Source organism: Microtus oregoni, unplaced genomic scaffold (genome assembly GCF_018167655.1).
Source record: "Microtus oregoni isolate MIOR12 unplaced genomic scaffold, Mior012 000001F_ref0000356, whole genome shotgun sequence".
NCBI classification, from domain to species: Eukaryota; Metazoa; Chordata; class Mammalia; order Rodentia; family Cricetidae; genus Microtus; species Microtus oregoni.
Window position 1 is genome coordinate 87,715,660 of NW_024543060.1, and position 15,109 is coordinate 87,730,768.

Here is a 15,109-nt window from a genome sequence, read left to right on the forward strand (position 1 = left end):
TTTCCATCTCACAGGCAGCATCTTTTTATATATCTAGGCAGATTTCTGTGTGCATGCGCATGCTTGTCTATAGCCATCTATATATACTTCTCTCTTTTTTTAAAGACAGGGTCTCATGTAGCCCAGGCTGGCCCCAAATCCTCTATGTAGCCAAGAATGACCCTGAACTTTGATCCTCTGCCATCTTGTCGGGTTTTATATGGTATTTGAGATGGAGCCCTTTTGTGCATGGATTCCCAGACTTCGTAGTTCTTAAAAAAAGTTTTTATTTATTCTTTGAGCATTTCATACAGGTAATTCCTAAATGAAAGGTAATATTTGTTCTTCATTTTCTTCTGTTAACAGTACATCTTAGAGCTTAAGTTATTGGGCAGTATTTTTCTGATTCCATTTTGCATAGTATTCCATTCTGTGATTAATTATAGTATATTCATTTAGTTTCCCTGCTGCTTTCAAGTGTTTTCCTTATGTATATGTTCATGGCTTTTTGTGTGAATGTGTGTGTGTGTGTGTGTGTGTGTGTGTTGTGGCCTGAACTCAGGGCCTTGTGTTCACTAAATGTGAGATGTACCAATTGACCTATACCCACATGCCAATTTTTGTTGTCTTTGTTTATTTACTATAAAAAATGTAATTATATAATAAATAATCTTATGCATAAGCCAGTTTTAAATTTTGATAATGTGTTTTGAGGCTTTATTTGTAGAAATAGTATTGCTGTGTCATCTTTATTTTGAGTGTTCTTGTTATATTAAACTGTGTTCTTTGTTTATCCTATAGTTGTGGAATATAGATTCACGCTTAAAGGTAGCTGATTGCAGAGGACATTTAAGTTGGGTTCATGGCGTGATGTTTTCTCCTGATGGGTCATCATTTTTGACGGCTTCTGATGACCAAACAATACGGGTGAGAAATATTGAGATTTTCATTTTGAACATTTATTTATTTATTTATTTTTTGTTTTCGAGACAGGGTTTCTCTGTGTCGCCCTAGATGTTCTGGAATGTACTCTACAGACTAGGCTGGCCTCTAACTCCTGAGTGCTGGGGTTAATGGCATGTGCTACCACTGCCTGGCTCATTTTAAACATTTAAACTAAATTCATAGAGAAATAAATTGCTGGGAAGTGTTAGGGGAGGTAAATTAAGAAACTACTAGGCACTTATTTATCCTTGAAAAGTGACTGCTTGTTACCTGGATTAGATCAGTCTTGTTCATCTTGTTCATTGACTGTTGACTGTTCCTGGGGTCAGGCGCTGGGCAGAGTCCAGTGAGTAAACTGATCTGGGAAGACGTCTGACTTTCCCTCTTAGTTCTGTTTAATTACGTGGTGATTCTCGTTGCTCATATATTGTAACTTTTAATTTAGTTGTCATTTATCTCTTCTTTCCCATTCCTACTGTCCGTATTCAGATCCTTATCATCTGTTCCCTCTCTGGTACTAGGCTCTGTTGTGTTTTCTTTCTTATTTGACTACATGACATATCTAAGATATATTGTATTATGTACAGTACAGTCTCACTATTATTTTGAGACACACCCATTTCTGGTTCCATCAGTTTTGCTCAGATACAGATAGTGACTCTTATTCATCAGAGTAAATAGCTACCATTCAGTTCCTCCACAGTGTGATCTCTCTGGGAATCAGTCTGTCCTTCATTTTATTCCTGCAGATAGCGTTTCCCAAATGCCTTGCTTCTGTTCCTTTCCTTACATATATATACCTCATATGCTCAGAATTCCTTCCTTTCTCTACCATCCTAAGATCTGTTCAAGCCCTCTTTGTTTAGGGGAATATCTGTCTCCTTTATGGTTATGTAATTCTGTGTCACTTTAGATTGATGCTTGTTGGATTGATGTCTTAAAATATAGATTTGATTTTACTCTATCTTTCCAGTATCCCATTGCCCCCTGATTTATTTACATATTTTAGAGTTACATCCAGCTGTTTGAGTCTAGGAATCCTAGTTGGTGCCGGTCACATCCATACAGTGCTTTGTACAAATCATAACTAAAGTTTATTTAATGCTACTCTTTGTTAGACATCATGCAAAGTACTGTCCGTGTACTGATTTGCTAATCCTCATAATAGGAAGAGAGCATGACATGGTAGGTCCAGGAAAGGCCCCGAAGGGCCTGTGCTACTTACTGTGTCCTCTTCCTAGACCTGAGCTAGACTATATGAGCTCAGTGCTTCTTTCTGGGAAGAGGAAGAGAGCTGCAGTAAAGCACAGGTTGTCTACCCACCCATCGTCGCATTCTGCTGTAAGCTCTGTGTCTATTGTAGATGGGAGTCAGCCAGTCCTCACCCTCAGATAGCACTGAGCTGACCTCTCTAATATCACAGGAACATTTTGATTGCAGAGCCCACAACTCACGTAATAGTGACTATTTTTTTTTACTATAGGACGTGTTAATAAATATTTATTGCTGTTGTATAGCCTAACAGGTGAATTTTTTTCTACCCTAGGCATTTTAATTTCGAATCATAATTTGTTATCTTGCTTTGAAACCGAGAGTCGTCTTTACAGTGTATCAGGGAGGACTGGTAATATGTTGTTATTTTAGTTTCTTTACCTTTTACTCAGGTCTGGGAGACGAAGAAGGTGTGCAAGAACTCGGCCATAGTGTTAAAGCAGGAAATAGACGTCGTGTTTCAAGAGAGTGAGATGATGGTCCTTGCAGTTGACCACATCAGAGGCCTACAAGTGAGTCTGCTTTAGACAGCGTTGGGAAGATGGTTTCAGTTGGACTCATCCTTTTTCTTTTTTCTGTTTGTATTTTGGGTACAAGATCAGGCGTAATTGGTTCTAACAGATGCCTGCTAGGCATTAGTTGAATAAATACATGACTCTTGAGTTGAGGTTTGGATATGCCAGTACTTAGAATTAAATTATATGCTATTTAAAAAGAAATAACCTCCTTTATTAACCTTGTTTCTCTCTTGCTGTCTGTGATCACTTCCCTTGGGGTCTTGAGAATCCCACAAAGACAAACTTTAGCTTGTTCACCATAGTGATTTGGATGTGTCTGATAGGGGAACAAGAGGTGAACATACTAACCGAAGCATTTTTTTCCAGGGGAAGGAAAATAGGGTCTTTGGGAGAACAAAAATCATCTTAAGCAGAGGAGTCTCAGTCATCAGAACTGAGGTAGCGGGAACTGGACTTCCCATACTGAGGCACTCCTGCTCACTAATTCACTTACTCACACATCTGTCCAGTTGTTTTTGAATACGCACTAGTCCTGGAGAAGGAAGGGATTGTGTTGATAATATTAGAATAGCTACATTGCTGGAGATTCGAACAGCTTACCTCAGACTGACCAGTCCCAGGGGTCCCATGGCATAGGAAAGGTACTTAAAGCCTCCGAGCACTTGTAAGAGAGCTAGCAGGTGACCTAAGTGATGTTGCCATCCAGGAGGTCAGCGCTGCTGAGCCAGTGACCTCTGAGCAGAAGTCCGTTCAGCTGGTACCTCCCTGATAGAGAAGCCCTGGAAGTGAGGGTGGCATTGTGGGTGCTGGCCACAGGAAGAACGCTTCCTTCACCCAAGAGATTGTCTTCATGATGGCTGACCCCAGCAGCACAGCTGGATGGTAGACCTTCCTAGGAGATACCATTATGAGCAGCTGAGTGACAGTGAATTGTGGCTAAAAGGGGTGGCAAGGGCAGTGGCCAGAGGAAGCATGTCACTGGGATCAGTGTGGCTGTTGCATAAACAAGCAAATGATCACTCTCGCCCTGAGATTCTCTTGAGAGATAGGCAGGGAGAGGACAGAAACCCTGTCGTAGCAGAGGGTTAACCATCCTCTAAATGATTCTTGTGTTCTTTTAGAGCCTCTCATTTGCTCTTAGATCAAAAACACAATCTGCAGTAATCTCAGTTTTTCCCTATGGTGGTCCTCAGGATCAGACCCAGGGTCTTGAGCTTGCGAGCCCAGTGCTCTCACACTGAACAACTGTACCTCCAGCCTTAATAGTTTCTAGGAAAGGTTTTATGATAATCTGATCTGTTGGACTTTCCTTTTCTTTTTAAAAACTTTATTTTTATTTTATATATTTTAGTGTTTTCCTGAGTATATATCTATATGTATTCCATGTGTGTGCATGCCCACGAAGGCCAGAATTGCAACTCACGGAGCTGGAGTTACACACCATTTTGAGTTACCATGTGGGTGCTGGAAACTGCACCCTGTCCTCTGTCAGAGCAGTAAGTGCTCTTCTTAACCACTGAGCCAGCTCTCCAGCTCTCTAGCTCTGGAGTTTATTTTTCTTGAAAATTTATTTTTATTAACATTAGGGAACAGGAGCATGTGTGGCAGGATGGGACGAGAAAGTAAGGTAGAACAGGAGAGAACAGGGGACCAGCAGGCTGCAGGCAGAGCTTGGAGCTACAGCTGGAGTGCATGGGTGGGGGTGGCAGAGGAAGCCCAATGCCCGGCAGACTAGTTCCAGCTGGCTCTGAGATGACAGAGCTTTGCCACTTCTCTGAAGCTCATTCTGTCCCTGTTAAAGCCCTTCTCATCTTCAGCAGCCTGGGAGCTGGTTACAGGGTAAGGCAGAATCTGATTTTAGGAGACCCTTATCTGGGAGTCCAATGTTTATGGTACATGGTGCTTGTCTCCAACTGCCTTGAGTTTTAGAGTCAAGTTATAAAAATCTTTAAATGTGTCCCAATTTGTATTTTATAAGTTCACACACCATCTTCTCAATATGTTGATCAGTGTTCTGTATTTACAGGATAAACGTGGATAGGAACTTGAATGTGAATTCCTTCCTTACTGTTGTTTTTTTTTTTTTTTTTTAATAGACTGAGCTTTTGCTTGGGGTATCTCTATTGTAGTTCTTTCCAAGTTCATTGTTCCCATGCTTGTTGTAGTAGGAGCGGCGGGGCTGCGTCCCGGCACCCAGCCGCCCACATGGCTAGCTTATGTCCCGAAATAATTACATGGAAACTGTATTCTTTTAAACACTGCTTGGCCCATTATATCTAGCCTTTTCTCGGCTAACTCTCATACCTGGACTAGCCCATTTCTAATAATGTGTGTAGCCCACGAGGTGGCTTAGCAGAGAAGATCTTAACCTGCGTCTTTCTGGAGTGGGAGAATCATGGCGACTCCTTGACTCAGCTTCTTTCTCCCAGCATTCTGTTCTGTTTACTCCTCCCACCTATGTTTTAACCTATGGGGCCAAGCAGTTTCTTTATTACTTAACCAATGACCTTCCTCCATCACATGCTTGTATTTTTTAAAATCAAATCTATGCAACGTTTCAGTAACAGTTGTCATAACCAAAGGATGATGAGGTTGCTTGACTATAAAATGTTATCTTACTGTATGTCATAGTCTGCAGGAGTTGAGAGGACAGTTTAACTGGCAGGTAGTAGTTCCATTAAAGTAAATACCGAATTTTTAAATTACCAATTAGAAAAGTATTCAACTTGATCTTTGTGGAGGAAAATACTTAGTTGTCAGTGGTCAGCTTTTTAAGAAAATATTGTTTAATAGTTTTATATGTGTGTATAGTGTGCATTTGGATCGTGTATACTCCATTACCCTCTCTTACCTCCTCCCACTCCCATTGAACCCCCTTTTCCAACACGTTGTTCACCTACTTTGTGTGTGTGTCCTACTGAGTTAAGATGGCGTTCATGAACAGGATCGGGGTTAGTTACTGGAGCATGGCAGTCCGTCAATGGTGACACAGCTGGAGAAGATGGCTTCCTCTCCCTGGTAACTGTCACCCTCGTGGAGGAAGGTACCTCCTAAGTTCCTCACCCATTAATAATAGACTTGTTAAAGGGCCTAATCTCATGCAGATATTATGGAGGTAACCATGGTTACGGTAACTTCATGCATGCAGTGGTCATGCCATATCTAGGAGACGGCATTTTACAGCACACCTATTTCCTGGTTTTACATTCTTTTAGTCCCTTCTTCTCTGATGTTCCTAGAGCCCTGGAGGGGTGATGTAGTTGTCCTCCATAGGGTTAACACTTGATAGTCACTTAATTCTCAGCACTGTACTCTCTGTGGGTCTCTGCATTAACTGCTTTCCATTGCAAAAGAAACCTCTCTGACCAGGACTGAAAGCAGCATGAATTAGCCCACGGGCATAAAAATAGATGTTTAGGCTGCTCAGAAGGCAGTTTGACTACATCTGTTTAGCAAAATAACAGAAGCAGGTTCCCTGCTTAGGGCCTGTGACCTCCTCAGCCATGGGCTTTTGACCACCAGATTTACAGTACCAGATAGGAGTTCCCATTATGGAGCAAGCCACGAATCCAATCAGAGGCTGGCTCCCCCCACAGCAGCCAGGCCATGGTTTCACAGTCTTACTTAGCAGGTCTGTGTTGTGCACAAAATGCCCCCAGCTAGGTGACAGTGTTGATGATCCTTCTTCCCCCGCAGCCTGCAGAATTTAGTCTTGATTTTAAATATGTAATAGAGCAGAGAATTTTAGCAAACTGTTGTTATAAAGGAAAAGCTAAATATTCTTAATCAACCTTATATTCAGAATAGCTGAAACAATTTTATTGCATGTGCCATGCTGAGAAATAATTGAGATTTTAGATCATAACACTAAGTTAGAAAGGTATCTGGTAACTGATTGAAGCTTGAGAAATATCTCCTGAGGTCTTATCTTTTAATTGAGGTACTAAGGAACTTCCTAAGGAACTATACTTTTTTTTCCTCCCTTAGGATTTAAAAAAAAAATCCTTAGCGCTAGGTAGAGGCTATAAAATTATAAAATTGGATAATCTTAGTTTAAATATTGCTAGTCCAGTGTCACGAATCATGCTTTCAAGTTTCTTCTGCAAGATCTACCTCCCCGCCCTTAAAGAAGGAAAGAATCTTTAATTTATCCTGATTTGTGAGTGACTCAGAGTATATAAATTTCAATTTTGACTTATCATTCTGTGCAATGTCTGTCTCAGTTCTGTTTCATAGCCCTTTGAAGATTTCAGAAAAGTGGATTATAACAAATGATAACCCTATTAGGAAGAGGCTTTGTGAAGAAATGAAAGACAGGATGTGGGGCTAGCTGGGAGACGATGTATCAGACAGATGTGTCTCAGGCGGTGGGCACCGCAGCTGCTTTGCAAACCTTTTAAAAGCTTCTTTTATTTTATGAAAATGTATCTGAGCCGCATCAGTGAAATAAAAGGAGAGCACCAAATGCTAAATGCGGCTGCTGAGTTGTGATCAGTCTTTGTTGTCTCCCTGAGAACTCTTGGTTATTTTCCTTGCTTTCTTTTATTTTTCAATTGAAGTCTGTCTTCTGAAGAATAGCAGCAGAAAGACACATACACAAGCTAATGACTGACTGTGCCTTCTCCTTCATTAGCTCATTGCTGGGAAAACAGGCCAGATTGACTACCTGCCTGAAGCTCAAGTCAGTTGCTGTTGTCTGAGTCCGCATCTTGAGTATGTTGCGTTTGGAGATGAAGATGGAGCCATCAAGGTATTCAGTTCTCATCCTCAGAGCTGTGGCTAGCGCTGTTTATTTAGAACTAATCATCTACTTGGTATTGCATTGCACACCTGTACACCAAACCGATCTCCTGTGGTCTAGTAGCGATTATTCCGTAGACTGACCATCTCAACCTGGCTAGCGTTTCCTCACGTGACCTTTATTGCTGCTTCTCGAGCTTTCTGTGTTCCTCATTCTTATTAGTTGTTTTATATATATTTTAAAAAACTAAACAGGTTTACCCAGTTACACAAAAAACATTTCCCCTCTTAGAAATAGCCATGTGATATCATTTCCAGATTCTCGAGAATGTCAGTCTGGGGCCCGCTGTGCCCACTGTCCCATCTCCATTTCTGTATTTGATGTTAGGTGTGTCTGTTTTCACCTCCTGAAATCCTGAACTTACCCAGCAAGACCAAATAGATAAAAAGAACCAGATACTGACACAGAGAAGGTATTATAATGAAAATCCTCTTGTATAAAAATATTCTGACCTTTATCCCATGCAAAGCTCATCACAAAAGCACTTGTTATCTAGTTATAAACCTTTTAGAGAACCTTGATTGGTCTTTCTCATTTCTCCTCACCTAGGCTTTTGGGATTGTTTCCTAATTTATTGAGACCTTGGCATTAGGCACATTTATTTTACCATGGATTGTTTTTCATAAGGGATTACCCAGATGTCCTCCAGGTCAAATAACCACAGGAGGAGTCTAAAGGCTTGAACACAGTGGGGAGGAGGTGATGCCAGATTCTCCATCTCCCTTAGCACCTACGGTGTTGTGTATCAGTTCAGGTTGTGGGCAAGTGTCTGACACCCGCTTGTTAAGCGCAGGATCGTTGCATAACCACAGATTTCCTTAGTTTCTTCTCAGCCCGTGTTTTGTATTTCTATGCAGCATTTATTTTGAATGGGTCCGTGCTTTTCTTTTTACTTGTGTTGCCAACTCAGCATCTTTCTCTTTCTGTTTTTACCGTTTTAGTACTTTAAAGCTGCCTTTCAGGTTGTTAACTAATAAGAAGAAACCTCATAAAACATGCAAGCTTTGTGGCTGGAGAGATTGTCCGGAGGTTAAGAACACTTAACTCTCTCAGAGGACTTGGGTTGATTCCCAGTACCCACATGGTGACTAACAGCTGCCTGGAACTCCATTCCTAGGGGATGAAAGGTTGTCTTCTGACCTCCACAGGCACCAGACATACATGTGGTACACTTACATGCATGCAGGCAAACACTCACACTTGTAGAATAAAAGCCAACCTTTAAAAGGTTTAAAGAATTCATACATCTTTTTTCAACATTCTTAACTTCCTCCAATCCTCACATCATATAAATTCTGAACCATGTGACAATACCAACAGCTGGCTATTTTAGTTGATTTTAATGTTTAAAATGGCCATTTTAGCAGGGCGGTGGTGGTGCATGCCTTTAATCCCAGCACTCAGGAGGCAGAGGCAGGTGGATCTCTGTGAGTTCAAGGCCAGTCTGGTCTACAGAGCAAGTTCCAGGACAGCCAAGGCTTTTACATGGAGAAAACCAACCAACCAACCAACAAATAAATAAAAATTTTAAAAAAGGCAATTTCAAATGGCACTGCCCAGCAGTACTGTTTACTGTTCCAGATGCTCTCAGACATCCAACATCTTGGATACTGTGATTGTTGTTTTAGAGATGTCTGACCTCCTAATTCCCGGAGCTTTCCTAAGTGGCAGAGCCTCGTGAAGCAATTGATCTGTGAAGGAATTGATCAACAATCAGTGCTACCCTTCTTTCTCTATAGGAACACTGACTGTCCCACTCTTTGGAGAAAACCCCAGTCATAATATCTCCTTTGCTTTTTTGAGGGCTCATTTTCTCCCCAACATATGGGTTAGATTTCTAGAACCTTGTGTTACAGCATCATCTAATACATCATTTTAACTTGGGCAAATAAAAATACACACATGCACACCCCCCATATGAGTTCCTTTAAAGTATTTTTGGTATAGTCACCATGTTTTGAGTCTGTGTTACAACTTAAAGAAGATTTTTATGTATGTGTGTCCAGGCTACAATATGGTGTGGAGATCAGAGGCTTTGTTGGGGGCATCGTCCTTCCACCATGTGGTCCTAGGGGTCAAACTTGGGCTTTCATGTTCATGCAGCAAGCACTTTATCCCTGGGTCCATCTCATCAGCCCGTTACTACTTTCTAAATCTCTGTATTTGGCCTTTTTAAGGCTTGTTACTGGTGCACTGTTCTCCCTTTCTCCCTCGGCATCCTTTATCTCATGGGAGTTTTTGTTTTTGATGAAGAGTTTGCCTTGTGTCACCCAGGATTTCTGTCCTTCTTTCTTACTCATCATAAACTGCCATTTTTATTTTGGAGGTTGAGCCCAGGTGGTCACTTGACGACTCAGGTAGCACTCAGAAGAACCGTTGGTTCCTACTGCCATTGGCCATTCTAGTGCACACTTGACGGGGGCTGGGGGGCGGTAGGCGTGCATGGTGCATGCGTGTATACACTGTGGGGGTGTAGTGCCTAAGTACTGCTTAATTTCTTTGTGTTGATTTTTTCATGGTTTTCTGTTTTGAAGATTATAGAACTCCCAAACAACAGAGTTCTCCGCTCCAGGCTCGGGCACAGGAAAGCTGTGCGGCATATCCAGTTCACAGCTGACGGGAAGACGCTTATTTCAAGTTCCGACGACTCTGTGATCCAGGTGAGAGGCTGAACAGAACACTGTGCTAAGCTTGGTCACTTCAGCATTCCGACCAGACACATGGGGTTCATTGGGTCTGTTGTAGAATATCATTTGAAGGAGTGTTACTTTTGTTTACGCTCTGGAATGTTTGTTTAATGATGCAAAGATGTGTTTGAGTGAATACAGTCCACCTGTGGTCTGGAGGCTGCGTCAACGACTCGCTGACAGAAAGTAGTGGGGAGGCGCCAGGTGGAGAAGGGTTTATAATGAGGGGCGAGAAGAAGCATGAGGACTTCTTGGGGGACGCGAGGAGGTGAGCGAGGTGAGCTGCTTGCCCTTCTTCAGCCTCTCTGGGAAGCAGGATTCTACCTCGGCCTTTGAGTCTTGAGTTCTTTAGTGGGACAGCGATTTAGGTAAATTCTCTTGGTAGCTGTGAAAGAGTCGGTGTCTGAGGGAACAGAATGTCTTCAGACTGCGGCTCTTGCGGCCTAGCCGCTGCTGGTAGCAGTGGAGATGCAGTTGCTGACTATGATAGCCATAGTTTAAAAGGCTGACTACTAAGAAAAAGTCAAGAGTCCATTCATGTTTCATATTTTTTCGTGGGTGTGGCATCATTGAGAAGGTTGTTTATTTTGAATTACGTATTCATTTAAATTCATCCTATCTTGATATTCATTTTTATGTGTGTAAATATATTTTTGCCACATTTATGTAATGTCTTTTGTTTTCATTTTTTTTTGTTGTTTGTTTGTTCCTTCTTCTTTTGCCAAGTCAGGGCCTTGCTGTGTAGACCAAACAGCCTAGACCTTGCTTTGTGCAGCCCCGACTGTCCTTGAACTTTCAGCTGTCATCCTGTCTCTGCTGCGTGGGTGCTGGGATTGCAGACACGTGCCACCATGCCCCGCTCCAATTCACAGGATTTTATTAAGAATATTTATTGTGCTAATAAACTTTTGCCAAAAACAAGTGTAGGTTGCCATAATTATATATATTCGGACTTGGAGCTTACTCTGTATTCTTTTAAAATCCACTTTTTATTAAGTTCTAGTATACATACTTTAAATCTGCTATGAGATTCCTGTGGAGGTTAGACTTTCCCCATTTCTTATTTTTCAGAACTACCACTGGTGACTTTTGGATATTTAGGTATTTTTAGGTCCTTGGGATCTTGTCTTTTGATGTTTACCTTTATGCCTCCATATGGCATACTTGTAGTGCAATTTTTAATTTTCCTCTCGGGGAGTTGCTGACTTCCCGATAGTGAGGGTTTAGTGTTTGCTCTGCTTCCTTTCCTGTGTTGAACACATGTGCATGCAGATTTACACCCAGACCCATTTATCAGACCCTCCGTCACAACAGTTTGACAGAATTGTGTTTAGGCCCTAAGTATCATCACTGTGACCTCGCAGACTGTGTACCAAAGGGTATCATGAATGCAGTTCCTGTCTTTTTTTTTTTTTTTTTTAAGATTTATTTATTACATATACAATGTTCTGCCTGCAGGCCAGAAGAGGGCACCAAATCTCAGTATAGATGGTTGTGAGCCACTGTGTGGTTGCTGGAAATTGAACTCAGGACCTCTGGAAGAGCAGCCAGTGCTTAGCCTCTGGGAGCCATCTCTTGATGCCTTCGTGTGTGTGTGTGTGTGTGTGTGTGTGTGTGTGTTTTAATCTAAGCTCTTACTATGTAGCCAGGTTGTCCTGGAATTCCCTATGTAGCATAGGCTTGTTGGTCTTGAACTCAGAATCCTCTCGCCTCCACTTCTTAAATGCATTCACAATCACTCCTCATGGTCGAAGTTCCTATTGTTTTATAGTTTAGAAAAATTTAGTCTTTTATTTTGTGTGGCTGGACATTATTTCACCTTAAAACTTTATATTAAAGATATTGCCTCATTTTTTCCTTAAGTTCCAAAATTTATATTGAGAAATTTAAAGTCGTTTTGTGTGTGTGTGTGTGTGTGTGTGTTATCGAGACGGGATCTCACTATGTAGCTCTGCCTGGCCTAGAACTTGCTGTGTAGACCAGGCTGGCCTTGAATTCACAGAATCCATCCTCCTCTGCCTCCCAGTGCTGGGATTAAAGGTGAACCCTATCATTCTAGATTTTAAATCTTTCCAGAAGATTTCAAAATATTCTCTGTGGATTTCATGATGGCGTGCCTTCTATTATTTTGTTCATCTTGGCAGTTTCTTTCAAGGAAACTTACTCTTGAATTATTTCTTCTTTTCCATTTTCCAATTCTGGTTCAATCTGATTCTCTTTTTGTAAAACTCATTATTCAAATATTGGTTCCCAGGCCAGTCCTCTTGTTCTCGGTTTTGGTTTATTGTTTGAGGCAGGGTCTTTTACAGCCCAGACTGGATTTGAGCTTACTCTGTAGTCATGGATGACCTTTATGATTCTTTTGTCTCCATTTCCTGGGGTTAGACATGTGCCACAACACTTTTCTTTAGTTTTTTCCATTTTTAATGCTCAAGATTTTTTTTTTTTTTTTTTTTTTAAAGATAGGGCTCACTAGGCAACTTGGGCTCACCTCAGTCTTGTTACCTTGACCTCAGAAGGATCCACCTGCCTCCGCCTCTGGAGTGCTGGGATCAAAGGTGTACATCTCTGATCCCTAGCCTAGCCAGTGCTCTACTTTTGGGGTATACTCCTAGTTTTATTTAGTACACATTTCTTGTGGTGGCAACATTTAACTATGCCTTTAAAAACCACTTAAAAAAAAACAATCTTGCTAAGTGTATCTTTATGAAGGTGTAGGATTGGAATGAAATTTGGCTCCAATACAGAAATTTTATTATAAGCTCCCATGATGCTTCTTTATTAGCTGTGAAACTCGTATAATAATCACATTTCTTTCTCTCCAGATGTCTTTGAAGTGGGGGAAGTTTAACTACATCAGATAAATCCTGTTGGGACTTTGTATTCGGGCTGAGCTTAAATTCATAAGGTTTTATGACCTGTTTGTAGATATTCTTAGCCAGAGGGAAAAGTCATTTTTAGAATAAGAGCTATTTTTAAAAATACAAGTTGTACTTCATCTTCTCTTTCTGGACTGTTGAGAATGGTTTTTACACATTTTAAGAGTTGCACCTCAGGGAGTCATGTGAGCTCATGGGTGATCGGAGTGCAGGGTGCAGTGTGCAGGAAATTGTTCTCTTCTATCATGTGAATTCCAGGGATGCAACTCAGGCTGAGAGACTTAAAAAATATGGGATACTGCTGGGTGTGATAGCGCACACCTTTAAACCAAGCACTTGGGAACCAGAGTCGGAAGATCTCTGTAAGTTCAGGGCCAGCCTGGTCTTCAAGGTGAGTTTCAAAAGAACTGGGGTTACACAGAGAGATCTTCTCTTAAAAAAACAAAACAAGACAAAAACTAGGGACAGCTTCATGGATTTGGATGTTGTCCTTGCACAGGGGCCGTGCTAATCTCTGTTATAGTTCCAGTCTTAGTGTGTGCTGCCATAGCAAGCACCATTTACAGGGTTTAACAGGTCCTATAATGAAACTCTTGGTAGAGATTTCTAAGAAATGATGGATTGAGGTTTTCTTCTTCTGTGATTTTTTTTTTTTTTAAGTCTGGATCTCATGTAACTCAGGTTGGCCTTGAGCTCATCGTGTAACCAAGGCTGGCTTTGAACCCCGGCCCTTCTGCCTCTCTTGCCTAAATGCTGGTATTATAGGTGTGTGCTGCCATGCCTGGCTTTGTTTTAGTAAATGGCTGAATGAAGTTTTGTTTTAACCCTTTGTATCCCCAACCTGAGAAAGGTTTAGGGAATCCCTGCCGAGTTAATGTTATTGCCAGGATTAGAAGAATAAACCCACCTGACTATATAGTGCTGAACCTTGTGGGAGCTGAGTCCTGTTTTGGTAGCTTTTGATTCTTTACCGCGAGGTAAATGAAGTGTAATGTATTGGTTCTTACAGGTTTAAGACATCTAGTGTTTATTCACTACCGCTTTTGTGTTTCTCTGCTGGAGTCTTGATATGTAGTGTGGTTTGCCTTCACACTTGGGGTCCTTCTTCCTCAGCCTCTCTCAGTGTTTCCATTATAGGCATGCCCAGCTAGCTTTTTTTTTTTTTAAAAAAAAATTGAACTTTATTTAAGCAGTTGAAAAATTCTGTAGTGTGTACTCACAACTATTCTTGATGATGGTAGGCATCTCCAAGTTCAGCTTCAGCACGGTCGATGAGTGCTGGTGTAGATCCTGATCTGTCATACCAAGATGATGCAGTTAACTGGGCATGGGTTCAGCTAAAAGCACCACTGTCGTTGGCCTGTCGGAAAGTGTCTTTGAGACAGCGGTAGATCGCCTTTCCGAGGCTCTCTGTCGCTCATGCACAGGAAGGCTCTCTGGTTTCCTGAGGAAGACAGCAGCAGGAGAGCCTAGCCAGGAGGAGCTCTGACCTAGACACGGCCCAGACTGTTGAGACTGGAAGAGTATGAAGAGCAGCCATTGATCTCCAAGTCTGCTTAAGCCAGAAAGAAAGGCGGGAGCCAGGACTTCCGTAGTGGAAATGGCTTAGAGTATGCTGTGTCATACAGGGTGCCCTGACCTGCCCATGTGCCTTCAGAACACTGTTACTTCCAGTCCTCCTCTTCTGCAGAGACTTGTTTGCACACAGCATATCCTAGTCCTGGTGATCGTGCTGCTTTGAATGAATGTCCCCAGCTAGAAGACAGGAAGACATCCAAGAGCCAAGGCGGTGATCGCTGCAGTATGTGGCAGAGCCTAAGTTTTGGCACTGCTTTTATAGCTTTGCTTAAACCTGCTAGGAAAGGGCTTGTAGTCACCCCTCCCCTGTTTGACAGTCGCTTACACCAGAGCCAGAATGTCAGTAGTGACATACCTGTGGGGTGCTGGGGCTGCTTCACGGATTCATGTTCTTTTGCAAGCCATCTCATTACCTGTATTCACTGGACTTTGACACATGAGACTGTTTCT

The 15,109-nt window shown here is 41.8% G+C and overlaps 1 protein-coding gene and 1 pseudogene across 1 annotated transcript in view; one reads left to right on the top strand and one right to left on the bottom strand.

The window, feature by feature from the left end:
* The window catches only part of Apaf1 (apoptotic peptidase activating factor 1), a 65,672-nt gene that overhangs the window by 37,711 nt on the left and 12,852 nt on the right, over window positions 1-15,109 (top strand). Inside the window, exons 19-22 of the mRNA XM_041674928.1 lie at window positions 781-906; window positions 2,589-2,708; window positions 7,348-7,464; window positions 10,050-10,175. Of these exons, the coding sequence (XP_041530862.1) occupies window positions 781-906; window positions 2,589-2,708; window positions 7,348-7,464; window positions 10,050-10,175 (489 nt within the window). The remainder of the gene's footprint in view (window positions 1-780; window positions 907-2,588; window positions 2,709-7,347; window positions 7,465-10,049; window positions 10,176-15,109) is intronic.
* LOC121464988 lies at window positions 13,536-13,636 on the bottom strand (annotated as a pseudogene).